This window comes from Vipera ursinii (assembly GCF_947247035.1).
Source record: "Vipera ursinii genome assembly, chromosome: 9".
Classification (NCBI taxonomy): domain Eukaryota; kingdom Metazoa; phylum Chordata; class Lepidosauria; order Squamata; family Viperidae; genus Vipera; species Vipera ursinii.
In genome coordinates, this window is record NC_139523.1 from 17253647 (window position 1) to 17281538 (window position 27892).

At 48.1% G+C, this 27892-nt stretch overlaps 2 protein-coding genes across 7 annotated transcripts in view; both read left to right on the forward strand.

The window, feature by feature from the left end:
• The window catches only part of KMT2B (lysine methyltransferase 2B), a 62454-nt gene extending 40497 nt beyond the window's left edge, over positions 1-21957 (forward strand). For 3 of the 6 annotated variants that reach the window (XM_083369165.1, XM_083369170.1, XM_083369166.1), the window contains 21 exons: positions 691-783; positions 869-958; positions 1421-1494; positions 2449-2573; positions 3442-3545; positions 4391-4528; positions 5490-5648; positions 5921-6041; positions 8321-8399; positions 9238-9398; positions 10198-10413; positions 10991-12512; positions 15303-15398; positions 15483-15589; positions 16753-16890; positions 17545-17619; positions 17792-17969; positions 18517-18624; positions 19228-19311; positions 20181-20310; positions 21036-21957. In XM_083369165.1, the coding sequence (XP_083225291.1) occupies positions 691-783; positions 869-958; positions 1421-1494; positions 2449-2573; positions 3442-3545; positions 4391-4528; positions 5490-5648; positions 5921-6041; positions 8321-8399; positions 9238-9398; positions 10198-10413; positions 10991-12512; positions 15303-15398; positions 15483-15589; positions 16753-16890; positions 17545-17619; positions 17792-17969; positions 18517-18624; positions 19228-19311; positions 20181-20310; positions 21036-21311 (4074 nt within the window). In that variant the 3' untranslated portion in view covers positions 21312-21957. The remainder of the gene's footprint in view (positions 1-690; positions 784-868; positions 959-1420; positions 1495-2448; positions 2574-3441; positions 3546-4390; positions 4529-5489; positions 5649-5920; positions 6042-8320; positions 8400-9237; positions 9399-10197; positions 10414-10990; positions 12513-15302; positions 15399-15482; positions 15590-16752; positions 16891-17544; positions 17620-17791; positions 17970-18516; positions 18625-19227; positions 19312-20180; positions 20311-21035) is intronic. The other 3 variants (XM_083369167.1, XM_083369169.1, XM_083369168.1) reach the window with 3 other exon arrangements.
• A 2810-nt stretch (positions 21958-24767) lies between these two features.
• On the forward strand, positions 24768-27083 carry PSENEN (presenilin enhancer, gamma-secretase subunit). Its single transcript, XM_083370013.1, has 3 exons — positions 24768-25004; positions 26232-26336; positions 26719-27083. The coding sequence occupies exons 1-3, from the start codon at positions 24944-24946 to the stop codon at positions 26856-26858; spliced, it is 306 nt and encodes a 101-aa protein (XP_083226139.1). The 5' UTR covers positions 24768-24943; the 3' UTR covers positions 26859-27083.
• The last annotated feature ends 809 nt before the right edge of the window (positions 27084-27892 follow it).

Sequence of the window (27892 nt, forward strand, 5' to 3'; positions counted from 1 at the left end):
TTGTTTTAATCAGTTTGTGGATTGGGAGTTATTTGAAAAGCTATTTCCTTCCAGGTGGCTTCATCCATATCTTAAGATCGGTTGCTAAACCCTTCTGACACATTATTTCAGAGGCAACTGCCAGCTTTTCTGCATGGCTGCACCTTTTAGTGGAAATACTAGTTGATTCTAGTGCTCCTGGAGCTGAGGCTCTCATCCTGCTCCAACCAGATGTATGGACTTCAACTCCTAGAATTTTTCTCAGTGTCCACATTGATTGGGGAACAACCGGGATTTTTAAGCCTACGTATGTGGTGGTGCCCAGGTTGGAGAAGACTGGTCTGAAAGTGGCTTGCATGTCGCTACTGTTTTGCAAATTTCTCTTCCTTTGGAAGAAACATAGCCTAGGACAGGGGTCCCCCACCCCCGGGCTGCAGCCCACTACCAAGCTGCATGAGTGATGGGCAAGCACACAGATGCTCACGCACAAACCTTCACTCGTGTGAATGGAGGGCACACGTGCCCCCTGCTCACACCAATGGAGCTGTGCACACGCGTGTGCGCCTGCCACCCATGCAACACACACACACCCCCGCCCATTCCAGGCCAGGCTGCCAAGGTGTGGGGATCGCTGGCCTAGGAGAAGGTGGCTTATAGGCTGCAGGTAGAAGTGACAGCAGCCCATTTTCCTCACCTCTTTGCTCTTGGCAGTGCTGCCCGGATGATGGCGTGAAGGTTCACCTCCGGCCTTGTGATCTACGCACTGTCAACAAGCTCTTTGAACAGGGACATTACTCGTCCGTGGTGAGTGTGGGGAAAAGAATTACATGCTGGAACTGGAGAATGGGAGCTACTTGTAACCTCCATTGAGCTTTTTCTCTCTTTGCAGCACAGCTTCCATGAGGACATAGTGGGAGTCCTGTTGGGACACACAGAGGAACAGCAGGTCATCTCCTCTGCAAAAACACTCTATATCGAGGTACTCATCACCTGTCGGTGGTGGAAGATGGTCTCTTGAATTAATTTAGTTGATAAGGATTAAAGTGTGCAGGGATGCATAGAGCAGGGGTCTTCAAACCTGGCCCTTTTATGACTTGTGGACCTCAACTCCCAGAATTCCTCAGCCAGCGTGCCTGGCTGAGGAACTCTGGGAGTTGAAGTCCACAAGTCATAAAAGGGCCAGGTTTGAACACCCCTGCCATAGAGTATCCGTTTCACCTTAGCCTCATGTACCTTCTCTCCTATAGTTATGTATAACATCTGTCAGGGTTAGGCAAACTCTTCCAAGTTTAGAACAGCTGTCTGGAGTGTATTTGGCAGCAAGTATCCTGTGTTTGCAAGTTTTTATTCTGAGCTTGGAATAGTTCTTGGTTGTTTTGCTTTCCTGGGAACTGCTGCCTCTCGTCTTAGCTCTCTGAACTTCTCTCTCTTGTCTTTCCAGCTGATGGGAAAGTATTTCAGTTGGTTCGATGCTCAGGATACAAAACACTGGACCCGCAACAGCTCCCTTCCAAAGTGAGTGCTCAAAACCCAAAATATGGAAATCTTTTCCAAAGTCATAACGGGCGATGTGGAATCTTTATCCAGTTGGGGCTGTTGGAGGCAGCAAATCCCTTGGTTACACCATGGAAATGAATTTGGTGCACCAAACTCATTGATCCATAGCAGCAGTCCCCAACACGTGTCATGCTTTCTGTTTAAAGTCCTGTTTAATCAGCCGTTTTCTTGTAACTGTATCTTAATGGAAGATGCTGTTCCCAATGAGGGATATGAAGAAGGGACAGTTGGGTGGCCTAATGCAACCCTTACCTGTTTTAGAAAGCCCAGCGATGGCAAACGTTTTAGAGATCGAGTGCCCAAACCACAACCCAAAAGCCACTTATTTATCGCAAAGTGTCAGGGGCCGCATCAGCATTGTGGTGCCCTCAGGGTGTGTGGGGGGGTGTGACCCACTAGGTGGGCGTGGCTGCGGTGGTCATGGCAGACTGGGTGGGCGTGGCCGCCTTGATGCTGCTCATGGGGGGATGCCTGTGGGGGCTGGGCAGGATTGGGGGAGATCCAGAGGGTCTCTGGTGGTGGAGTGGTGGGCAAGAGGCTTGTCCTGCAGGGTGAGGCAGGGGGTAGGGTGGGGGTGCCATTGCTGTGGGGCAAGGCAAGGCCAGGGCAGAGGCTGCCTGACTCCATCGGCCCCCGCACACAGAGGCCAGCGAGCACATGGGGGCGTGATGTACCACCTCTACTCAAGCTTGCTAGATGTCTGCTTTGCCTTCTTTGTGCTGGACGGGGCTGCTGCTCCGGGCGGTAGCGGCAGCCTAATGGACCTGCTCAAGCTGCTGGCAGCAGCAGGCGTGCCCACAGAGAGGGCTCTTGAGTGCCGCCTCTGGCACACGTGCCATAGGTTCGCCACCACTGGAATAGCCTCTGCAGCTTCTGATGGTTTCCTGTTTTTCTCCTCCCCTCTTTTGATAGTGGCATGCTTCCCAATGCAGTTCTGCCTCCTTCCTCTGACCACATCTATGCTCAGTGGAGGCAGCCACAAGAGGTCAGCTCAGCTGCCAACAGCCATCTGAGTTCTGCTGGCCCTGAAAACATGGGTAAGGCTTGGATGGAAAGGCCTCAAGGGTCAAGCGTTTCCTCTTTGCTTGCAGATACCTTCAGACCAACAACTTGCTAAAGGGTGGGGGGTGGGGGCTGTCTTCTCACCCCACATCTCCCCAATACATAGAGAACCTATGACCCTTCCTTCTTTTGAGCCCGATTCCTGCTCCACCGCTGCCTGTAGCAGCCTTCTGCAATCCAGCCCTCTCCAAATATTTATTGTTTGCTTGTTAAATTTACTCGCTGCCTATCTCTCCATGGGGCTACTCTAGGCGGGTTAAAATAATGAAAAGGAAGAAAACAAAAGGAGTGTAAACAGGAGTAAAATAATAGAGCAATAAAACAAATGATGAAAAGGGCTACAATGAGAATACATCAAGATGATAACCAAAAAGATGGTCGTATGGAGAGCATAGCACAGGGGTCTTCAAACATGGCCCTTTTATGACTTGTGGACTTCAACTCCCAGAATTCTGGGAGTTGAAGCCCACAAGTCATAAAAGGGCCAAGTTTGAAGACCCCCGGCATAGTACAAGGGGGGGGGCTGGGGCGGTGGAGTCTGCCATCAGTCCAGCAGCCACCTCCAGCGTGGGACTGCCCCATTTGGTCATCAGGCCAACCAGCAGATATGCAAGTATGCTGGATTACACACTCCATCTTTCCACCCAGCACCACACAGTCAGAAGATTAGTCTGGCATATTAGAAGGGCAGAAGGCTAGTTTTTCTGATTCTACTTGAAGATACTCCGGATAAAGATCCTGTCTCCTTTTCAGGATCTCCTGTGCCCTGAGGAAATATTAGAGGGGTTGTAGGGAGTGAGGATCAAAATCCAATTTTTTTTTTCTTTCTTTCTCTCCTTGCAGTTGGGAAAGATGCAGAGCGTGTCTCTCCACAGCAGCTGTTGACAGACCCCGAGGATAAGAGACAGTGTGCCCTCTGCCTTCAGTTTGGAGATGCTCCTTCCAAGGTAAAAGTGGTCCTGCTGGTTCGTCCCAAAGTCCTTTGCTCTTGGAAGGGCCAACCTCGGGAAGTCCTACGAGGAAGACTTTCACGTAGATCAGTGATTCTCAACCTCTTCTTCACCACAGATCCTCTTTAAATGCTTTTTATGGCCATGAACCCACAAGACTTAGCTCAAGATTTAAATCATAAATTTTTTTCAAGACCACCTGTGACAACATCGCTGCTCCTCCACATACACACAGGGGTCCAAAGACCACAGGTTGAGAATCACTGGTGTAGATGAACCGTCCCATATCGGTCCTCCCACAAATGATGATGATGATAACAACAATGTTGGCAGGGACGTTGGAGGTCATCCAGTCCAACCCCCTGCTCAGGCAGGAAACGCTATACCATTTCAGACAAATGGCTGTCCAGTCTCCTCTTAAAAACTTCCAGTGTTAGAGCATTCACAGATTCTGGAGGCAGGTTGTTCCACTGGTTAATTGTTCTAACTGTCAGGAAGTCTCTCCTTAGTTCTAGGTTGCTTCTCTCTTTGGTTAGTTTCCATCCGTTGCTTCTTGTCCTGCCTTTAGGCACTTTGGAGAATAGCTTGGCTCCCTCTTCTTTGATATACCATATACCAGGGGTCTTCAAACTTGGCCTTTTTATGACTCATGGACTTCAACTCCCAGAATTCCTCAACCAGGCTGGCTGGCTGGCTCAGGAATTCTGGGAGTTGAAGTCCACGAGTCATAAAAGAGCCAAGGTTGCCTACCCCTGCGCTAGGCAATCAAGCACGGTGGAATTCAAAAATCATACTAAATCAAAACCAAACACGTCACCTCTCCTCCGAACCCTTCTCTCTAGGATGCAGGGAGGCTGCTGTACATCGGCCAGAACGAATGGACCCACGTCAACTGTGCCATCTGGTCAGCCGAGGTCTTTGAGGAGAATGATGGCTCCTTAAAGAATGTCCATGCTGCTGTGGCTCGGGGCCGGCAGATGGTAAGTTTGGCTCATTTCTGTTCCCCTCTGCTCTCCCCTCTTATTTGGAGGGGGAGCAAGAACAGGCCCTCTCCAGGGGAAGCACACCTTGGAATTGTTTTGGCGTTATTACAGATCACTTTCTCCGTGCCTTATGGTGCATTTTGTACAGGGATGTAAATGTTATAATGTGGAGTCTTGCACCAGAGATGGGAGCGGTGGCATCAAAACCAGAATTGTTACGTTACATCTATTGTTCAGACAGGATTTCCTAAGTCCAATAATGCAGTAGTAGCCCGGCTGCTGATGCTGGAAGATCTGTTCTGGATTCAAACAGGAGTGCTGGTGTAAATTTTCCCTGAGCCCCAAAGACTCAAAAGTAGATCAGAAAAAATGTGTGGTTGTATCCCAAAGCAGTTGGATACACTCGAAGTTAAAACAAGAGCAAAACTTGCACCCACGGGGAGACCATCTTGAATCCTTTTATTTTCAGAGCCTTGACCTGGCAATATTAATCTTAAGAAAAAGTTGAGTAGAACAATGGCCCCAACCTTTGGGGCACTAGAGAACGGTTCCGTTAAGAGACGTTTTTCTGTGGATCGGAGGGGGCATGGTTTCACCTGTTGGCTGCATCCCGCGGATGGGGCTTCCACTTGTTTGCGTGGCCTGGTTCATGGCATGCCGTGGCCTGGGGCTGGTCCACGGGCCGAAGGGTTGGGGACCCCTGGAATAGACTACAAGATTGCCATAGCCACTTTTTGTAGTTGCCTGGGCTTGTTTAATGATGAGAGAGAGACAGTAGGCAAAGGAGAGCGTGGCAAGCACAAGAAATGTGTGCTTATATGTCTCGTTTTTGCACACTGCAAACAATAATTTGATGACAGCAAACTCCGTAGTGACTGCTGGGCCTTTTACGTAGGTTTGGCCTGCTGTACTGACAGGGCTACCCCGTCCTTGACATATCTCACTTTTCCTGTTCTAGCGCTGTGAACACTGCCAACGCACCGGGGCCACTGTTGGCTGCTGCCTCTCTGCATGTCTCAGTAATTACCACTTCATGTGTGCCCGCCTCTGCCATTGTACTTTCCAGGAAGACAAAAAAGTTTTCTGCCAGAAGCACATTGACCTTCTGGATGGAACGGTAAAAAACGGAGGGGTGGGGATGGGGGGGGGGGAAAGGGAAACAGGAGAATTGCCAAAGGGTGGAGTGGAGAATGCCGGAGTTTCCATGAATGCTGGGATTAAAAGGTTGGGATAGTTTCATCGCTTCTGGCCTTGGCAAGCTGGAGGAGTGAGCTGCCTTTCCTACAGGGCTGCGATCTGCAAAGAGGGCGGCCTTTGTCCCTATGTGCGTTCTGGTGACACCTTTATGAATAAGCAGCGTGTTCAGCTGCCATTCTGCCTGCCCTCTAGGAGATTGTCGCTGAAGATGGGTTTGACGTCCTGCGACGGGTCTACGTCGACTTTGAGGGAATCAGCTTCAAGAGGAAGTTTATGGTGGGCCTGGAGCCGGATACCATCCACATGATGATAGGTACTTGAGGGGATGCAAATGAGCGGCGATGTGCTAAGGCAGGGCTCTTCAAACTTGGCCACTTTTAAGACTTGTGGGCTGGCTGGGGGATTCCAGGAGTTGAAGTCCACAAGTCTTAAAAGTGGCCAAGTTTGAAGACCTCTGTACTAATCCATTGGGCTGGCTGAGGAATTCTGGGAGTTGAAGTCCACAAGTCTAGTGGCCAAGTTTGAAGACCCCTGTGCTAAGGGAAGCCTGGGGATCCAGAGTAGACAAGCTTTACTTCTCCTGTAAGGTGGTGATTCTCGTGGTGGATGTGGAAATGAGTTTAAGGCTACAGCGGTAAAGAAGACCTGATCTGAAAATGTCTCTGCAGCCCTGTCACATTCATGCCTTCTATTCTGGCAACGCTCATGCTCAGATTGCATTGAAGCCAAAGGGGGCCATGCCTGAGAGCATTGCATGCTGGTGGAGGTCTCATGTGTTTCTGAGAGAATGAGTTCCACTCCCTTTTTCTTTTTCCCCACATGGAAGTGAACGGGAGCAATTTATGGACAGGGGATAAAACACCAGTTCACATCCCTGGAATTAGAATTAAACCTGGTCTTGGTGGCTTCCGTGGCTATATATGTGTGGGAGGGGGCAGGGGAGAATATTAAAGCAAACATTGCCTCCAGTGGCTGCATCGAGAACCAGGTTGGTGTCTAGGTGAGCCATGGTAGCACAGTGGTTAGAATGGAGTATTGCAGCCATACTCTGCTCACTGCCAGGAGTTCAATCCTGACCGGCTCAAGGTTGACTTTGCCTTCCATCCTTCCGAGGTTGCTAAAATGAGGACCCAGATTGTTGGGAGCAATATGTTGACTCTCTAAACCGCTTAGAGCAGGTGCACGTTCAGAATGCCATGCCGCAATTGAGGAACTGCTCCAGAGAAGACCTTTTCTGTTCTTCTCTAGATAGCACTCAGACTTCATAGTGTTGTACAGCACTCTCTAAGCCAGGGGTCTTCAAACTTGGCCCTTTTAGGACTTGTGGACTTCAACTCCCAGAATTCCTCAACCAGCGTGCCTGAGAGTTGAAGTCCACAACTGGCCCTTTTAGGACTTGTGGACTTCAACTCCCAGAATCCCTCAGCCAGGCACGCTGGATGAGGAATTCTGGGGGTTGAAGTCTACAAGTCCTAAAAGGGCCAAGTTTGAAGAGTGCCGTACAACACTATGAAGTCTTGAGTGCTATCTAGAGAAGAACAGAAAAGGAGGTCTTCTCTGGAGCAGTTCCTCAATTGCGGCATGGCATTCTGAAGGTGCACCCCATTGTTTCAGGATAAAAATCATTTCATTTGGGCTTTCAAAACTACTCTAATTTTAGCTGGTGGCATGCTTTAGTCCCTCTTAATTTTATTGTATGTGGTTTGGCCCTTTAATATTTTATCGATTTTTAAATTTGTGCGTCGCCTATCCTGAAATCTCTTACATAGCCTTGCGAAATAGAGCTGTCCCCAAATACTGTACATAAACTGATAGATGCCTTTAAATAATCTGCCTGGGATTGTACCCCTCCACCCCTGCTTTCAGTTCTTGGCTATCCAGGAGCTGCTGTTCTTTTATCTTGCGGGTTATTGTGTTTAATTTTGTGGGTGGGGGATTAAATTCAGGTTGATGGTTGGGAATGCCGGCGGGGGGGGGAGGGGGGGTTGGGGCCCGTTGCCTACGGGGAGAGGCTAACTCAACATCCATTTTGGCATTTCCCCCCCCCCTGCCTGCCCCCTTGAGAGTCTCTCCCAGCAAGAGCCGGCAGTGTTGAGTAGGGCGCCAGAAGGCTCCGACTCTGTCGAAGACGGCTTCCCTATGTTCTTTTTGCAGGAAGGGCTGTAGCTCAGTGGTAGAGCAGCTGATTTGCATGCAGAAAGTCCCAGGTTCAGTCCCATCACCTCCAGGTAGGGCTGGGAAAGTCCCCTGCCTTGGAGAGCGTCTGCCAGTCAGCATAGACCATTACGTAGCTCGATGGAACAAGGGCGGCCTGACTCTCTGCGAGGCCGCTTTCTGCCTTGGTATTTGCTCTGCAGCATTGCCAGCGTGGCTAGTCTGAGGGGCATAGCTCTTGCCCGTCCTTCTCACCCTGCCCCCCCTTTATTTCCATGGGCCACCACCCACCGGGACATTCTTGGGGGCAAGCCCCGTGGCAACCAGGGACTCCCACAGCAGAATTTCTCAGGGACTTTTGCCCAGTCGGTGAAGCGTGTTGGATCTTCCGCTCGGTGAGCCTTTTAACAGCTTCCCAAATCTTGTCTCTGCTGTCAGGCTCCATGAAGATTGACAGCTTGGGGATGCTGACGGACTTGTCCGAATGCGAGGGACGGCTTTTACCTGTAGGCTACCAGTGAGTATCTACTTCCAAGTTGTTGGTCTCAGTGTCATGTTCCCTTCTTTTATCCTAGAGAGGCAGAATTTTGATGCCAGGTTGTATGCACATGCGTACGTCACGGTTACGTGATTGTGTTTTGTGACAGTTTTACCAAAAACTAGCCTTTACTTGGCTTGCTTGACGACGGCCGCAACAAAAGGTCATAAAATCGGGCTGGACACCTGACCGGTCCCTTTTATGACTCTGATGGGTGTTCTCCGTTATGGTCATAACTTGAAGGACTTGCTTGTGTAGGAAATGTGCGAACTAAAGATGCTGCTTCTTCCCCCAGCCTCTAAAAAGCTCCCTGAAGGCCACATTAGCTGGGATGCTTTGAGTTGTAGCCCTACACTTCTAGGGGGCACCAGGTTGGAAAAGGGCGATTGTCCTTTCAGAGAGGACAATCTTTGATAGCATTTGATGGGAGATTTTTTTTCCTAATGGAATTGGACCAAGATTTTTTTTAAAAAAAATCTGACCTTTCCAGTTTTGTGGCACGTTGGAGATTCTTATTTTTAAGCTTGTGTTAGAAGTAGAACTTAAGCCAAGCTGAAGGCTTGATTATAATGTTTGATTATTTTCCAGGATTTCTAAAAATTATTTTCTTTCTGTCCCGATGGCAGGAAATCTTCCTACAAAATTTCAGCAATAGCATTTAGGGGAAAACCCCCCCCCCCAAAAAAAAAACAGGGTTAGGGATTGCAGGTTGCCCACCTCTTCTCTAGCAGGCAGGTGCCTGACTCCTAGGCTTCTTGCTGCTTAGACCAAGACGGTACAGAGATCCTTTGCTTCCTTCTGAACATATCCCCACCAGATGTTCCAGGTTATATTGGAGCACAGTGGATGCCCGTAAGCGGTGCCGATATACATGCCGGGTCCTGGAGTATCGACCCAAGCTGAGCCAAGAAGAGCCAGATGCCTTGGGAATTCAGGAAGAGAACCACACTATTGCTCACAGTCCTGCTGTCCCTGTAGGTAAGTCTGGTCTGGGCCCTTTTTTTTAGACCTCTTTTGCATTTTACTTTTCCACCTCATGCAGAAATGTGACAGAAGATTTTCTGCATCTCTTAATGTCCTCCTTAATGATGGGGGGGGGGGACACAGAGGTTCGGAGTCAGCTCAACGAACTCATTGGATAGTTCTGCAGTCCTTCTACCTCCTAGATTTTTCAACCCTGGGAACCTCTGGGAACTTCTAAGATGTCTGATTGGACTGTCCCTCCTCCTCCTCCTCCTCTACTCCAGTGAATTAGGGAGGCATCTGCCTGAGTCCCTTCCAGATGTTGTACTGATAGAATAGAATATTACTAACTGAGGGTTGAACTGTGGGCTCCTTGGTGCTTGGTGGTTTTCTTGCAGACGTTTCATTACCAAACTAAATAACATCATCAGGGCATTAACATCATCTTGTTGTTTTAGACTTCCTTCAGCCCCCCTTTTTTAAAATCCCATTTATATCCCAACCTTCTCCGAAGACTCAGGGCGGTTTACAATCTAAGAAGCACAAATCAATGTGCTTAGCAATAGCCTTCATTCTATGTATATGCCTGCTTATTAGGGCTTTCGGCATATTTCTGCCAAAGATATCTTGGTGATTCTCTGCACTCCATCAGCCAGGTCTGGAGTGGCCTCACAAACTGGAGGTTTATTATCATGAACCTACAAGTAACTTGTCACTAATAAGAGCCTGGTAAAGGTCCTTGGCCCTCAGCCATTGAAGGTCCCTGGGTTCCACTGCTTCTGGTTTCTACTTCTGACCTGCTCACTCTTTTCAGATCCTAACCTCAGAGAGAAGCCACTTCAGGAGGCACCTTCTCCTGTACCACCACTGGAGCGCCACTCTCCAGCACAGAACCCAGGACCTCTGCCACCTCCAGAGCCTGCTGTCTCCAAGCCTAAACCTCTCACTGGAGCTCGCATCAAAGTGCCCAGCTACTCCCCCACCCGCCGCCCCCTAAGCGGGGTATCGTCCCGCCCGTTGCCTTCTCCCGGTGAGTACTTGGCAGTCCATGTCCATCGGGTGTGCGGATCACCCATTTTTAAAAATCAAGGGCTGGCTCTTGAACCAACTCCCGGGACAAAACAATTCGCAGAGAAGTAGCCTAGATGTGGTAGGGTCCCTTTTTCCTTTTCAGTTTTCCAATTGAGCCACAGTGGCTTGGGATTCATTCATTGTGTTAGACCACAATCCAGGATTGGTGGCGTGTGAAATACAACGCTAGGCTCAACCCATCCCAACTGTAGGAGAAAGGATGGCAGAAGCTGGAGGTAGAGTGAAAAGGGGGATCAGCGTAGAATCCCTATTTAGCTGTAAGAGAATTAAGTCCAACCCTTTGCTGTCGACCCTTCTCTAATTCTTAAGCAATGTCACAAAAGTGCCTTGTAAATACTACTAAAAATGTCCCCACTGAAGTGAAGGGGCGGGGAGGAAGAGTTGAAAACTGGGACGATAGGTTGGGGGTTTGTCTCCATAGCACATTCCTGACCTGGAGAGATCCCTGCAGCCAATGCATCCTTGCTCTTCTTAAGACCTCCATTTTTCTCTTTCCCTCCTCTGTTTTTTTGCAGGGAGCGCATCATCCATGTCCCATCATATCTTGACTGTGGGTGACCCCGACTTCCCTCCCCCGCGCCGCGCCCAACGCCTCAGCCCCATGTCACCTAGCAGAAACCCTCGCCCCCGCCAGTCCCCTCTCCCGCCCCAGGCCCCCGCTAGCAGGACTAGCCCCCCCAGCACCTCTCTCAGGGTAATGCCGCCCCTCCCAGACTACCCCACGGCTGGGAATGGCTTCAGGCATCCTTCTACCTCAGCCGGGTGTGACGAACTGCCGCCCGTCGCAGCTACCTCGCCCCCTCCCTCCTCCCCCCCAGTGCCGCCAGAGCTAGCCTTTGAACTCAACGTCTCCGACTTGGAGTTTGACGACAGCCTTCTGGATGAGCCTTTCCAGGAAGAAGAGTTGGGAGGGCCACGGACATGTCCCCCTTCACCCAGCCTGGGCCTGCCCCAGTTAGATGGGCTGGGCGACGGCGAGAGTGAGGAGGAAGGAGAGGCCAGCCGCTACGTCCGCTTGCCGCGTACGGTGGTGACCCGAGACCCACCTCTGCCACCCTACCCGCTGGACCTCCCACTGCCCCATATCCACCAGCTGGATGGCATAGATGACGGCACTGACAGTGAGGCGGACGCGGCGGGGGGACACCCTTCCACCAAGGGCAAACAGCCTGAGCCGAGGGTCGAGCGAGAGCTGGCCGGCCCCACCCCAGCGCCAGAGGACTTGCCCTCGGACATTGTGGACTTTGTGCTGAAGAACATGGATGCTCCCGAGAGCAAGAGCAGCCCACCTTCTTGTCTCAGCCCGATGCCACTGCCACCGGCACCTCCTACCTCTGCCAGCCTCAATGGCACCGAGTCGGCCCATCCCATCCCTGCTCCTGCTCCGGCTCCATCCTTAACCCTTGGTTGCGCCCAGGTGCCCTCCACCCCTGAAGTGACGGTGCTGGGACCTGAGGCACAAAAGCCCAACTCCAGAATCATTCTGGTGAACAAGCTGGCCCAGGTGTGCATGAAAGTTCAAGGCGAGGAAAGCCTGCTGGCAACTCAAGATGGGGAACAGGCTTCCAAACCGAACCCCACACCGATGTCCACTGCTCCCAACCTTGGCACAGTTATTCTGCGGGCACCTCTGGGCCTGTCTCCTAACCCTTTGCCCACTTGGACAATCCGGGGCCCGGTGCTTAGCATGGTACCCATGATGAACATGATGGGCACCACATCTCAGGCTGTTGGGGGTGGGCAGTTGGCGCTGGGTACCCCAGCTCTGGTGACGCCCTCGCTGGGACTCCAGCAGACCTGTCTTCTTCAGCCAGTCGCCATGAATTCTAGTGTGCTTAGTATTCCTGGCTTGGTGTCGTTGCCCGGGCCTCGCCCAGCCATCCGTGTCAAGAGAGTTTCCACCTTTGCTGGAAATGTGCCCGTCAAGAAGATGAAAGTGGATGGAGTTAATGACGAAGATCCCTCTCCTGTATCCCCAACAGTTACTGCTGATCACTTGGCAAATAATTGCATTTCTGGCAGTACACTGGGTCCTGGGTAAGTATAGTATAGGTATTGTTAAGTTATCCCTTTTCTGTTCCTCCCATGCTGATTGCATAAAAGTTGCGTTGAAACCAAAACGGCACGTGGTTTTGTAACAGGACCCAGCAAATTGAGACCCCTGAATCCAGGAGAGCATGCTACAATAGCTGTGGGATCCATGTTTCCAGATGTGCATCCCTGTGCTTAATGCTAGCACAGTCTTAAATCTAGTATCTCTCATGATCTAGAGCAGACACGTCCAAGCTTGGCAACTATTAAGACCTGTGGACTTCAATTCCCAGCTGGCTGGGGAATTTGGGGGGTTGACATTGAACTTGCCTGTGGACACCCGTGTCTAGACACTATCGTTTTAATATAGATGCAACAGGTATCTTGCAGTTCCATCTAAAGTTATCTCCATTCTAACACCAGGTCTCCTTACATACGGTTTTTCTTTAAGACTGCCACCGTTCCACAAATAATACCAGACAAAGCCATTCTATACATGCATAATCTTGAGTTTTGGTCCTAAAGGTGGAGTTGCATGGAGAAAACGTGGATTCAGAAGTAGGTAGCAGTGAATAATGCCCATCCTACCAGCTTGGACTATTTTCTATATACCTGGTTTCTTCTTTGTTTTGTAGAATAAAGCAGCAGCTTTCTAGGATTAAAAACAGTCCTGGTGTGATGAGTCTGGTAATTGGGTGGCATTAACATTCATATTCAGCTGGTTTGCAGGCACAGTTTTATCTCAGTTCAAAAGGCAGCTAACTGCACAAATAACATTAAAACCAAAGATGGGAACAGGATAAAAATGCAGACAGTAGCTTAGACTTAGCTGAAGTGCTTTCCTCAAGTGAAGTGAGATTACTGTTCAGCTCTTGATGACAAGGGTATCTAGAACATTTTCAGTCCAACTTGAAGCACCTGGCCCCAAAGTAACTTTTATTGACCTGATGGGTCACTTCTATTGTTGGGGCAGGACAGGAGCAGCAGGGACAAATGGAAACTTAGAGGTCATCCTGGATTGCTTGGAGATTTTCACCTTCATTCATGGTGTCATTCATACTTCACAGCTATCTGGAAAGCCAAAGGATACAATTGTTTTTCTTTGACTTGTAGGGTTAGGGTTTCGTGGGCTTTCTTTGGACCATCTGTTCATCTCTTTGGCATTGCACTAAATGTCCCAGAAAACCCCTAACTCGATGGTGTTTTTTTTAAAAAAAAAATATTAATGTGAAGCTTCAGGTTGAGAATTTGTAATGAGTTGCTGTCAGTATGTTAATTAAGCCTGCCTCTTTTTGTGAACTGAATAAGGTGAAACTGGAAATGCTGAACTGGTATTGGGAGACAAGGGTAGAGGGACTGAGCTAATTCCATTAAGCTTTCCAAAGGTTTAACATACCTCTTTTATTGTTTAACCTTTAAAAAAACTGACATGCATAAATCGCATCACTGTTAAATAGCAATTCACCCTTTCAGTGGCACAATTTTGAGGGAGCTCCAGGGATTGCCAAAAGAACTAGAAGAGTCTTTTGTATACAGGCAGTTTGTAGGGTAAGTTCCCACCTACAACAGCTCTGATTTAGACTATAGAATCATAGGACTGGAAGGGACCTTGGAGGTCTTCTAGTCTAACCCCTTGTTCAAAGCAGCAGACCTTATACCACCCTGGTCAAATGGTTCTCCAGTCTATTTTTGAAAATTTCCAGCGATGAGCACCCACAACTCCAGGAGGCAAGCTGTTCCATTGATTTAATTGTTCTCACAGTCAGAAAATTTCCCCTAGGTTGCATCTCTCTTTAACAAGTTCCACCCATTACTTCTTGACTGCCTCTGGTGCTTTGGAGAATAATAATAGGATCTACCTTGTTTTAACCCAGCATTAACTGCAACCAATCATGGAAAGGAAGAAGCTGTTCACATTTATCCTCCCTGCCTTGGTTGTTTCCTGATCAAATTACTGTGATACTATGTCCAGAGTTTGAAGGAAATCCAGCTAGCATTGCAAAGATTTTCTAGATACTTTGATATGATTCTGATCTCATCAAAAGCCTGTTATTTACTTTCCATTTTTTTCCCCTCTGTTCATTTTTGTTTTTGAGACTCGAAAGCATGGGTCTCAAACTCACCGCGTCACGTGACGTCTCGCGAAGTATCATGACTTTTTGCATTGCTGGAACTGAGGTGGGTGCAGCCTCCACATGATGCAACTGGCCCGCGGGCTGGCAGTTTGACACCCCTGCTCTATAGGAATCAGGAATTGGGTTTCTGGAGGAGTTGTACCTGTCTCCCCCCAATATTCAGTTCATGAATAAAAAGCCTTCTCCTTCACAGAGAAGGAAAAAAGTGATGACAACTGAATGGAGACACTTTTATTATGTGGCTATACAACTTTGATTTTTCTAAAAAAAAAATCATAAATGGTCTTGGAACCCATTTTAGGAAAGAGAACCTACATATGCTTTATGTTAGTAAACAGAATGTGTCGGTAAGGTTTTCCATTCCATTCCATTCTTCTATCACAATATAAAGCAATTTTGAAACCTCAGGAAAAAAAATGCAGTTATTATTGTTATGACTAGCTGGACACTCATCCACATTCCCTCTCCCAGCATCAACTAACTCTAAAAGCAATAGAGAAAAAATGGCTGCATTTCCATCTGTTATCAAAGCAAGAACATCCGATGTTAGCAGCGTTGGCAATATCTAAATCGCATTGGTTTCCCTCGCGCAAGTGTCTGTTTATGCCAGTGTGTGTGTGTATGCGTGTGTATCTATTGAAATGGCCCCTTTGCCCTACAGCATTGGGAGGGTACGGATGAAGACGCCCACAACAAGGGGCGTCCTAAACCTGGATACATTCAAAGAGGAGACGAGCGTCGTCAGCAAACGTGAGCTGTAAGTGGATTGGCTTCAAGCTATAGGAGCTCTCGAGTTTGCTTGCTGCTGGCCCTTAATCTTTCATTTCCAATGTGTCTGCAGGTCTCCGATGGAGTATTCTCCTTCCTTGGCAGCACTGCATTCCCATCCTGGATCCCCGGAGCAGATCCCAAAGTCTATTCTGGAACACGTCTGGCATAGATACGCAGGTAGAGTCCTCTGCTTGCGTCTGGTTGGGGAGGTTCTTGAGTAGCTCCTGAAAAATATATTCAAGGATACGCACATCAGTCTTTATTATGGTCCTACACCGGCATAAATTCAAAGATAAAATGGCGATTTTTACATAACCCCCGGGGGATAACCAGCCTAGTGTGGAAATTGCAGCTTTTGAATGGAGGACTGAGAATTCAAATCCCCATTTGCTCATAAAATTTAATGGGTAGTCCTGAAACTGCCATTCAGCCTAACCCTTGTGCATCCTTTTGGACCCGCACTGCACCTCCTTCACACAACCCATGCACCGTCCCCAATTCTCACTACACCTCTGTGACCCTCACCGTGCCTCTTTCCACCACACTTCCGTTGCATTCTCCTGCACCCCGAGCTTCACCACACCTCTCTCACCCAGCAACAGCCACTCTCACCTTCCTGCCATCCTGTTTGCAAGCCACCTGGGACTTTCAATTTCCTGCCAGCTTCCCCACTGACTTGTCTATGAGAAGCCAGCAGGAAGTTAGTTGCCTTTCCTAGCAACTGTGGGATTCAGTTAACAACAGCCACGGGACTACAGAGATCACTGCTGCTAAGGAATGCAGCTGTGCTTTACAACCACATCATTTAGCAATGGAAGTTCCAACCCCAATTGCCATTGTGAGTCGAGGACTACTTACACAAATGCAGAAAGTAGAATGTATACATAATGCATTGGTCAGTTGGTCATCCCAGCGCTACAGAGCAGTCAGTGTAGGTATATAGGTTCAGTGCCCGGACAGACAGCATGCCTGCCTCTGGAATTCTGGAAATTGCAATTGCAACTCCACACATCTGGAGAGGCTGGCCTTACTGAAAATGTTAGGGGAGTTGTACTTGTGGGAAAGTCTCAACTCAAGGCTGGTTTTTGAAATTATGCTTTGTGAGATGAAGTTCTTGGCAAACCACTTTTTTTTTAAAGGGATCCTTGAATTTTCTTGTTTTCCCTGCTATTTGGACCTTCCCTGTGCCACTGCATTAGCAAAGACCTTTACATAGGCAGTCTTCACACAGTCTTCTTGACCGACCCTCATTGGATTTTGCATCATACTTACATTTGCCTTCATTCGTGAGTCTTCACACAGTATACTAGAAGGGATTTGGGCCTCTCTTTTGCCTCTAGGAGATCTTTCCAGCTCAGACGAAGACAATCTGAAACAGGAGGACAAAGAAAATGAGGTGCCCCGCAAAACGCAGCCCCACTTGTGTTTTGAGATCACCAGCGAAGATGGCTTTAAAGTGCAGGCTGACAGCGTTGACGGTGAGGAGGGGAATCAGCCTTGGTAGAATTCCCTTAGCCATTCTGCTAGGTGCTCTGCGCCATCTGCAAAGCTCCCTCAATAATGGTACTCATGGGTTGAGTTTTCTTGGGGTGCCAGTGGCAGTCATGGTAGGCTTGCTTGAGAATCCTTTGGAGTTCCAAGCAGTGGTGGGATTCAGCCAGTTAGCTAAATATTGCTGCGTTCAGAGAACTGGCTGGCTTCAAGAAATCCAGTCTAGGCCTGCATGGATGCTACTCCCAGAAGTCTGTTCTAGGCCTCAGAGGCCTAGAGGAGGCCTCCCAGGCCTAGTGCATCCCACCGGAAGTGCGTGGATGCCATTTCTGGAAGTCCGTTCTAAGCCTCGGAGGCCCAGGCCTGCTTTGAATAAGAGAACTGGTTCAGGTATTTGAATTCCACCACCGACCCCAAGTCTCCCTCTGCCCATCTCTTATATCAGGGATGTCAAACTCGCCATGTCACGTGTCATGTTGCGACGTATCACAATTTTTTTTCTCGGTGCTGGGATGGGTGCGGTTTTCACGTGCCGGCAGTTTGACACCCCTCTGCCGTACATTGATAGGCGATTACATTTGCAATGAATTGTTTAGCCCTCTCCTAATATAATAGTTCATTTGTGTTCTGTCTATCCTCAGGTGCCTGGAAAGCAGTGATTGAGAAGGTCCAGGAAGCTCGCACCAATGCCCGGTTCAAACACCTATCCTTTGCAGGTAATAAAAGTTCTACACTGGTTAGGATTTTTCAGCATTTTCCATTTGAAGGGAACAAACTATAGGAGGGAAAGGTAGATTGGCATAGCTGTAGGCTTTCTTCTGTGCAAGCAAAGACACCTTGGAATCAGGCCTGGGTGCTGAATTGCACAAATTGTATTTTTCCTTACAGGAATGAACGGAGTGAGAATGCTGGGGATGCATCACGATGCTGTCATCTTCCTGGTGGAGCAGCTGTATGGTGCCAAGGCCTGCCACAAGTACAAATTCCGATACCACCAGCATGAAGGCGAGGAAGAGGAGTTGCCTCTCAATCCTCACGGTTGTGCCCGGGCTGAAGTTTATGTCAGGTGAATTAATTTTCCTTTTTACTTGGTTCAGGGTAATAGCCACTACAGGCGCTCCTCGCTTTCAACACAATTGGGGCTGGAAAATCCATCGTTAGGCGGACAGCATTTTGCTGCAGTCGTTCAGCAAGACATGACATAATTAGAATTTGCAGCCTGCGGGGCCAGCTTCTCCATTGTCATAAACCAGCTGAGAAGGTTGCAAATTGTGTTCATGTAACCCAGTGACAGAGCAGCTGTCATAAAGGCGAGCCAGTTGCCGAGCACCCAATCACGATCACTTGACCACAGGAATGGTGCTATGGTTGTAAGTGCAAGGACTGGTCATAATAAGTCACCTTTTTCATGTTGTTGTAACTTGGAGTGGTTGCTGAACGAATCATCGTAAGTCAAGGGCTACTACCTGTATTTGAAGCCCGTGCAGCAACAGAAAGGGGTTCCTGATCCAGTAGATTTGAAAAGCAGGCTAGAACGTGTGAGAAAGGGTGATTGAAAGGACAGAGAAACCATTTGGGTTCTGAATAATGGTGTTGTGTTCCTTCCTCTTCAGGAAATGCACCTTTGACATGTTCAACTTCTTAGCATCTCAGCATCGTGTGCTTCCTGAGGGTGGCCCTTACGATGAAGAAGAAGATGAGGTGCAGCTGAAATCCACCAGGTAAAGAGGCCCTTCCAATTTTATAGTCCTTGCGTTGGAGTAGACCTCATTATCATCTGTCATGACTCTTGTACTGGGTATTGTGCCCAGCAGCTGTGTACAACCAAGAAAGCTCAATTCTCACCGTAAAGGAAGGGTGTGCTAATGTTTTAAATTTGACTATTTGCAAGCCACCGTCCTTTTTTCCAGATTTTATGGCATTCATTATAGATAACAGATTTATTCATGAGGAGAGAACAACCATTGAAATCAAATTAATTAACTCTTAGATTTCGGATTTCAATAGAGCAACATGACAGCTTATAATTAGACCTGGGTTGAACCCGGTGCCTATTACTATAGAGCCTGCAAAATGCCAATTATTGATGATTTGTGTTTTGAGATGGGTGGGATATCGACCATGCAAACTTTTTATTTAAAGTGTGCTTTTCTTTAGTCAATAAGACTTAACTAATAATAATCTGTCACATCTGTACCAAAGTATTGCTGGTAAAAAAAAGGGGGTACGAACATTTCCTACCAAAATCTTGTCCCTGTTCATAAGATCCTATGAAAGAGCAATCATATGCTGTTTTGGACCTGATCTGATCTATTATTTCTTAGGCGGGCCACCAGCTTGGAGCTACCCATGGCTATGAGGTTTCGGCACCTGAAGAAAACTTCCAAAGAGGCTGTGGGAGTGTACAGGTAATACTTCAGAGAATTGGAAGGGACCGTGGAGGTCTTCTAGTCCAACCCCCTGCTCAAGCAGGAAATCCTATACCATTTCAGTCAAATGGTTGTCCAGTCTCTTCTTAAAAACCTCCAGTATTGGAGCAACCACAATTTCTGGAGGCAAGTTGTTCCACTGATTAACTGTTCTGTCAGGAAATTTCTCCTTAGTTCTAGGTTGCGTTTCTGCTTGACTAGTTTCCATCCGTTGCTTCTTGTCCTGCCTTCAGGTGTTTTGGTGAATAGCTAGACTGCCTCTTCTTTGTGTCAGCCCCTGAGATATTGGAACACTGCTGTCATGTCCCCCCTAGCCCTTCTTTTCACTAAACTAGACCACAGGTCTGCAACCCGCGGCTCCGGAGCCGCATGTGGCTCTTTCAGCCGTCTTCTGTGGCTCTCAGTCCTCTGCCATGTGCGGTCCAAAAAAAAAAAAAAGTGGGACTAAAAAAGTTCAACCAATCAATTCAAATATGCAGGGTAGGTGCATATCTCGCCTTGGCTCCACTCTTCAGTCAAACCCTGTTCTGCGCATGTACGCGCATGTGCACACATTTTTTGTGGCTCCCAGTTTTTCCTTTTGTGAGGGAACCGGTTCCGAGTGGCTCTTTCACTGTTTCAGGTTGCTGACCCCTGAACTAGACACACCCAATTCCTGCAACCGTTCTTCCTATATTTTAGCCTCGAAATCACCAGTGAAACGTTGTAAGTCCTCCAGACAAGGTGTAGTAGGCAAAGCTGTGTTGTGTGTTTGTTTCAGGATTTCAGAAAGCAAAGCTCCTGCCATCTTCCTGGGCTAATTCGTATCCCCCTTAGTTTTCACCTCTCAGATGTCCTCTCCATTTTAGGTCAGCCATCCATGGGCGGGGCCTGTTCTGCAAGCGCAACATTGACGCGGGCGAGATGGTGATTGAGTACTCCGGCATTGTCATCCGTTCGGTGCTCACGGATAAGCGTGAAAAGTACTACGACAGCAAGGTAATGCTGATGGAAGGAAGGGTAAAGCAAAGAGGTGCACGCTGGGAAGGAATTACCATGGTTGCCAGCTTGTCCCAAAGGTGCTTTGTTTCCCAACTAGACTTTGTTTCTTGAAGATGTTTCACTTCTCATCCCAAGGAGCGTCTTCAGTTCTGAACTGAAGAAGCTTCTTGGATGAGAAGCAAAATATCTTCAAGGAAGAAACGAAGTCCACTAGCCTCTTGAAAAAGCACCTTTGGGACAACCGTGACCTGGATGACTGAAGATCTTCATAGACATGGTGCCAGCTTGTTCTCCTCTTAGCTCTGTTGGGTTCTTGATGTCCTCTGAGCATGTTTCTCTTCCTATGGGCATTTTCTTATTGAGTTAGATAGCACTTAGTAATAGCACTTCGACTTATATACCATTTCACAGTGCTTTACAGCCCTCTCTTAAGCAGTTTACAGAGTCAGCAAATTGCCCCTAACAATCTGGGCCCTCATTTTACCAGCTTCAGAAGGATGGAAGGCTGAGTCACAGATAGATAACTTTATCACTGCAAGCTTGCGGTTCACCAAATTTTCTTTTCATTCTGGAACATGGAGTGGAACTCAATTCCAACTTTTCTCCTCCTCCATGAGGACCAGGGCACCAAATTCTCCACCGCCAAGAATCCAACAACTCAACCCTGAGCTCCGTGGATTCTCCACTGGGGCCCCTCTTAACTCTCTTTTCCTTCCTTGCAGGGCATTGGATGCTACATGTTCCGCATTGATGACTTTGATGTGGTGGATGCCACCATGCACGGCAACGCTGCCCGCTTCATCAACCACTCCTGCGAGCCCAACTGCTACTCCCGTGTCATCCATGTCGAAGGCCAGAAGCATATTGTCATTTTCGCCCTGCGCCGGATCTTCCGGGGCGAAGAGCTGACCTACGACTACAAATTCCCCTTTGAAGACGCCGGCAGCAAACTCCCTTGCAACTGTGGAGCCAAACGTTGCCGTCGTTTCCTCAATTAGAGACTGGTCCCTCACCTGGCTTTCCTGATCCATAATGCTTGCCCGGCCTCTTCCCGGTGTCAGTCGAAGGCCGTGCCAAGTGGATGGAAGGGAGCTTAATCATGGCATAACCTTTTTGGTGGGCTGCTGCATTGCTGACTCATCCCTTTAATTCCTTGAAGCGTGTGACTCCAAGGGCCTCAATCATCTCCAAAGAGCATCAGGGATGCCACTGTTATGGGTGATGAGGGAAAGCTCTTAGCCGCAGCTCGGCCCTCTTTTTTTTTTGGCTTGAAATTATGAGACGCAGAGATCCAGGGCAAATGTGGGAAGAATCACCTCTTATTTGTGCCCTTCTGCTTCACAGACCTCTTTCCCTTCCTCCTCTTCCCTCCCCCCTCCACCTCCCCAATCCTGTGGGGCGAGAACAATCTTTTATTTTGTACTTTTAAATTTTGTGGTTTTTCTCCTTCCTCCAAGATGATCCTCTGTTTTAAAGAAGAAGAAAAAAAATACATCAAACCCAGGAGGATGTAAATAGTTGTACAAATTTCTAAACCTGTTTATTTTCTATGCACTTTTTTATTTAAGATGCTCAGTCAACTCAGACGGGAAAGGGTTGGATTCTTGTTGGTATAATTTTAAATAAAAAGCAATTTTGACACAAGATTGTGTCCTCGTGGCTTTGGTTGCTTTAAATTTCGTGATGAAGGGGAATGTGGTTTCTGTAAGTGTAGAACCAAACCCCTCCAGAGAGGGACAGTCGCAGTTCTGTGATTTAACGAACTTCCCTTGGTTATAACCGAATTGAGGATACAAGTTCTCAACTTGCGACAATTGAACCTGCTGTTTACAGTGATGGTTGTAAAGTGTGTACCATGCTCTATTTTACAACCTTTTTTTGCTGTGGTCGTTAAAAGTGAACCCATTGTTCCCTATGGGGCATGTTTTATTTTTGCCAGAAACCAGAAGTAAACACAAGTTTCTGGCAAAAACATTATAAATTATAGTCATGTAACTGCGGGACACTGCAAAGGCTGTGCTGTAGGTGTGGGCTGGTTGCCAAGTGCCCAAAATGCAGTCATGTGACTGCAGAAGAGGGACATGGATGTGGAACTTCAAATCCACAAGAAGCTTTTTGGGGGTCTGTTGTAGCTTTGTACAATTGATAAGCGATCAGTTGTAAGTCGAGGATTACCTATTGAATTTTCTCAAGAGAGCCTCAATATAATTGCTGCCTGAAAGTTCTTATTGCCCTCCTTCCACTAAATGCAGCTGACCAGGCCATTGCTTGAATTGGCTTCTCTAGGTTTTGTTTCCCCTAAAAAAAACAAAAAAACCACACCTCAGAACAATGAGCCAGGATTTTAAAGAATTCAGATACTGCAAGCCATACAAGCTCAGTGACATAGAGTTGTACTTCCAAACAATGGGCTGGCATTTCCACCTTACTTGTGAACTTAGGGGCATATCTTTTCTAATAGCTGGCTGGAAATTCTGGGAGTCCACAAGTTTCAAAAGTTGCCAAGATTGGCTGTGCCTGAGGTACTCCCGTCTTTCGCAAGTTCGGAATGTATTGCGAGGCTAAAACTCATCCCAACTAGCAGTCCTTGTGTGACAACATCTGGAGTCAAAGGTTCAGGCCTACTGTTCAGAATTAGCAGAGGCAAGGCGCAGACAGGGAGGATGAAAAAAAAACAACCTGGAAAACACAACGGCAAAACAACAGCGTCCAGAACCATGCCCAGTGCAATTACCACATGTACAGCAACATCACATAAATATCCTCATTGCATCTTGCTATCCAAATGGCAAACACAAGTCCCCAAGTTGTTGCACTGACGTAACTGCCTTTGCCCCCGGAAAAAGACTTATGGCAGCATTTGTGGTGTCGTTGCACAGGTCATCATTTGGACTCTTGCAGACGCTCATGTGACAAACTTTCCCTGCAGGGATGTAAAATGAGCTGGAAATTTTACTTCATTTGGATGAGGTCACCTACGCCAGGGGTCCCCAACCCCTGGTCCGTGGACCGGCACCCGTCCGTGGCATGCCAGCAACCGGGCTGCACAAACAAGCAAAGCTCCATCCGCGGGATGCAGGCAACACACAAAACCACACACACTCCAATCCACAGAAAAACCTCTCTCCACAGAAATGGTCTTTGGTGCCCAAAAGGTTGGGGGCCACCGACCCAGGCAAATTGCTCTGTAATTTGGAGTTACACCAGTATTTTTCAAATTATTTTATTTATTTTAATTCCATTTATATCCCGTCCTTCTCCGAAGACTCAGGGCGGCTTACAAGCTTAGCAGTAGCCTTCATTCTATGTATATGCCTGCTTATTAGGGCAACTTTTGAGATGTATGGACTTCCAATTCCCCAGAATCCTGCTGCTGGCTGGGGAATAATTGGAGTTGAAGTCCACATATCGTTTAAAAAAAAATACCCAGTTTGATAAACTGCTTTAAAACACCGGTGCGGGCCACCCTCAGAGAAAAGGGCGGCGTGGGGGGGAGAGAGAGAGAGAGAGAGAGAGAGAGAGAGACATAGTTCCGCACGTGACCCCCTTTCAAAAGAACCACAACTTCCGGCATCCTCTTCTCCGACGAGAAATAAAATCCCAGCATGCTGCGGGGTAGGTATGATTTCGCCCTGTAGGTTTCAGAAAGTAGATTTTTGCCAAGTTGTAGAATCGCAGAGGATTTCGGCTGGGTCCGGAATAAATAACAATAACAACAACAACAACAACAATAAAAGGGACATTCTAATAACAGGCTTCTTTTTTTTTAATGTCTTGGGATTTGCTTTTGCCTAATTGTGACATCGAGCGACGGTTAGTAGCTTTATTTTCCTCGGGGTGAGCTTCCCTGCTTTCTGCGAGCGAGAGAAGACAACCGGGTGCCGCGTCTCCTTCGCATTACAAGTCCTATCAACCACAAGTGGTTAAAAAGAACAAAACACCTAACCAAAAAGAGGCGTTGTAGTCCAAAGCGACCTGCGGGATCACTTTAGGCCAGAGGTAGGCAACCTTGGCTCTTTTAGGACTCGTGGACTTCAACTCCCAGAATTCCTGAGCCAGCTGCGCTGGCTCAGGAATTCTGGGAGTTGAAGTCCACGAGTCCTAAAAGAGCCAAGGTTGCCTATCCCTGCTTTAGGCCATTCACAGGGACTGTGCGCCTCTATCTCTTTTGACCCAACACGCTTCCGCTGATCCATTCCAAACCAAGGGGCGGCTATGTTCGTTTTAAACCCGGCTTGGGCTTTTGCACGGGGGGGAGACTGCGCGTCGCGGCTCCCTTCTGTTCCCACGTGTTCCCGCGCATTCCAACAGACGAGTTCAGATGAGCCCCGCGCCCGGTGTCCGCTTTCCCTCGCTTCCTAGCTCCCGTTTGGCCCTTTCCGAGCATCTGGAGGACTACCGTTCCCAGAGTTCCTGGCGGCGGGGGAAGGGCGGGGCGGAGCTTTCGGCCAGGAAGCAGCTGCGCCGGGAGGGAGAGGAGGAGGAGGGGGGGGGTCTCCTTCGGGCGGTCGTCGGAAGAGAGCGGAGCGACGCGCGTTGGGTCCCCCTCGAGCCCCGCTCCGTCTCCAGCGCGGGCTTTCCTTTCCTTTCCTGCCGCGGGGCTGGGAAGGGGCCGCCAGCCGTGGGCACCATGAACCTGGAGCGCGTCTCCAACGAAGAGAAGCTAAACCTCTGCCGCAAATACTACCTGGGTGAGCCGCTGCTGGCGGGTCCAGCGCAGCCCGATTGGGGGCTGGGGGAGAGATGCGGCCTCGGGGAGACCCCGCAGCCCCTTGAAGGCAGCACCCAGGTCTCCGCAGGGCGCCCGGGGGATGGGTGGGGTGGGGTGGGGTTGGGGAACAGGACTGGGCTCAGTAGGCAAGGTGCTCAAGCGGAAGTGGCTCAGTGGCTCTCCAGCTGGGCAACTTTTAAGAGGCTGGCTGGAGGGGGGGATTCTGGGAGTTGAAGTCCATGCCACTTGTAAGTAAGAGTAAGGAAGTAAGGAAGAGCCTTGGTGGAGCAGTGGGCTAATGCCTCCCTAAGTAACACCAGCTGCCTGCAATTAGTGCAGGTTCGAGTCCCACCAGGCTCAAGGTTGACTCAGCCTTCCATCCTTCCGAGGTAGGTAAAATGAGGACCCAGATTGTTGGGGGAAATTAAGCTGACTTTGTAATAATGCCGCTTGGGGTGTGTGTGTGAAAAAACCCTAATAAGCAGGCATATACATAGAATGAAGGCTACTGCTAAGCTTGTAAGCCGCCCTGAGTCTTCGGAGAAGGGCGGGATATAAATGGAATTAAAATAAAAAAATAAAATAAAATAAAATAAGTGGCCATGTTTGAAAAACACTGGGCCGGCTCCAGGAAAACATATTCATCGTCGTGGTTGGCTGGGAGATTCTGGGTGTTGAAGTCCACACACCTTAAAAGTTGCCTAGCTTGATAAACACCGCTCTGAAATATAATTTACTATTTGAAAAGACTGCAGGGGTTTAGCAGGTTTATTATTTATTTAGCGTATGGCATACTGTACATGGACTAGCAAGGTAAGTGTAATATTTCAACTAGATTAGTAGAAGCCAATAAAATATAAATGTCAAAAAGATCTATGTCTAAATATCAGTGTCTAGGCCAGGGGTAGGCAACCTCGGCTCTTCCAAAATGTGGAATTGGGAGGGACATGGTTGAGGAGAACAGATCTAAACTTTAGGGATTAAGGAGTGCAGGTATCAGCAAATATAATCCACTGAAAACAAGGATTTGTGATTCAAACAATCTTTACTTTCTTTCTGAGCTTGAGTTTGTTAAATGGAAAACCAATTGGGACAAATGCACTTTTCTGTTCATGAAGCCCTTGTGAAAATCTCTTTTTTTCCGCACCATCCCTTGAAGAAAATTCTTCCAGGCATGTAAGATAATATCTTTCTCCCATCTCTTTAGGTGGCTTTGCTCTGCTCCCTTTCCTGTGGCTGGTGAATGTTATCTGGTTTTTCCGAGAGGCCTTTTTTGCACCAGGCTACACTGAGCAGCTTCAGATCAAGCGCTGTGAGTTTCCCATGGGGGGAGGGGGCGGGAGGAGATTCTAGTGTGTACAGAAGGGGTCCCCAACCCCCTGGTCCGTGGACCAGTAGCGGGCCAGGGCATGCCAGCAACCGGTCCGCACAAACAAGCAAAGCCTCATCCGCAGGATGCAGGTAGCACACAAAACCACGCATGCACCCTCCGATCCATGGAAAAACCTCTCTCCATGTAACTGGTCCCTGGTGCCCAAAAGCTTGGGGACCTTTGGTGTACAGCATGTCTTAAGGCAACAGCCCTGACCGGCACTCGGTTCTTGATGAGGAGCTGGGAGGGGAGAAAAAGCATTGAAGGAGAAAAAAAGGAATACTTAATTATTTTCTGGTCATTTCTTTCTACCTCTTCACAGATGTCCAGCGGTCAGCCTTAGGCCTCCTTTTCTGGGTAATTGTGCTCACAACATGGATCTGCATCTTCCAGGCACGCCGGGCCGAGTGGGGTGAACTTGGCGACTATCTTTCCTTCACCATTCCATTGGGCGTCCCCTGATACACCTTCGTCCTCAACATGGAGCTTTGCATTTTACTGTTGGACTCCTTGAATAGCCACCAGGCTATTTTTTTTTTCCTAATATCTCCTTTTCACAGAATCCAGGTTGGGATATACTGTGGTAAACTATGGTGGGGCCACCTCTTCTCTGTGGTCCCCTGGATCATCAACTTCGGCTCTCCTTGACTACAAGAGATGATCAATAAAGATATGGTGATCTCTTCCTGTTGGCCTCCAGCGTGATGGTGTTGTGAGGAAGGGATAGGTGGTGTGGGGTGAAACCTCTTTTTTTTTCAAAACAGGTGTCTGGTTAGTGCGTGAACCTTGAATTTCTTGTTTCTTCTTTGGTGGCATTCTTGTCATGGAGCTGCATGTGAGGAGAATGTAGATCCAAAGGGCTCTGCTCAATGCTGAATGGTTCTGAACAGACCGAGACTTGAAGAGTTTGCTTTCTGAACTACTTTGGTCCATGATTCGTTTGTTTGTTTTTTTAAGTAAAATATTTATCTACACAGATAGACCTCAACTTACAACCATTTATTTAGGTACTGTTCAAAGTTACAATGGCACTGAAAAGAAGGACTTATATCACTTTTCACTCTTATGACCGTTCCAGCATCCTCGTGGTCATGTGATCAAACTTTGGACTCTTGGCAACTGAATTGTATTTATGACGGTTGCAGTGTCCCATGATCATCTGATTTTCCCCCTTTTGCAGCCTTCTGAGAAGCAAAGTCAATGGGGAAGCCAGATTCACTTAACAATCGTGTAACTAACTTTAACAACTGCAGTGTTATGGAAGAAGAAGTACTTCTAAAAGGATTCGAAAAGAATTACAGGTTGTTTTTGACTTACAACAGTTCAGCTAGTAACTGTTCAAAGTTTACAACAGCACTGAAAAAGGCTGTTTTTCACACCTTCAACCATTACAGCATCCCCATCATCATGTGATCAAAATTCAGATGCTTGGCAACTGACTCACCGTTAAGACGGTTGCAGTATCCCAGAATCACGTGATCACCTTTTGCAAGCCA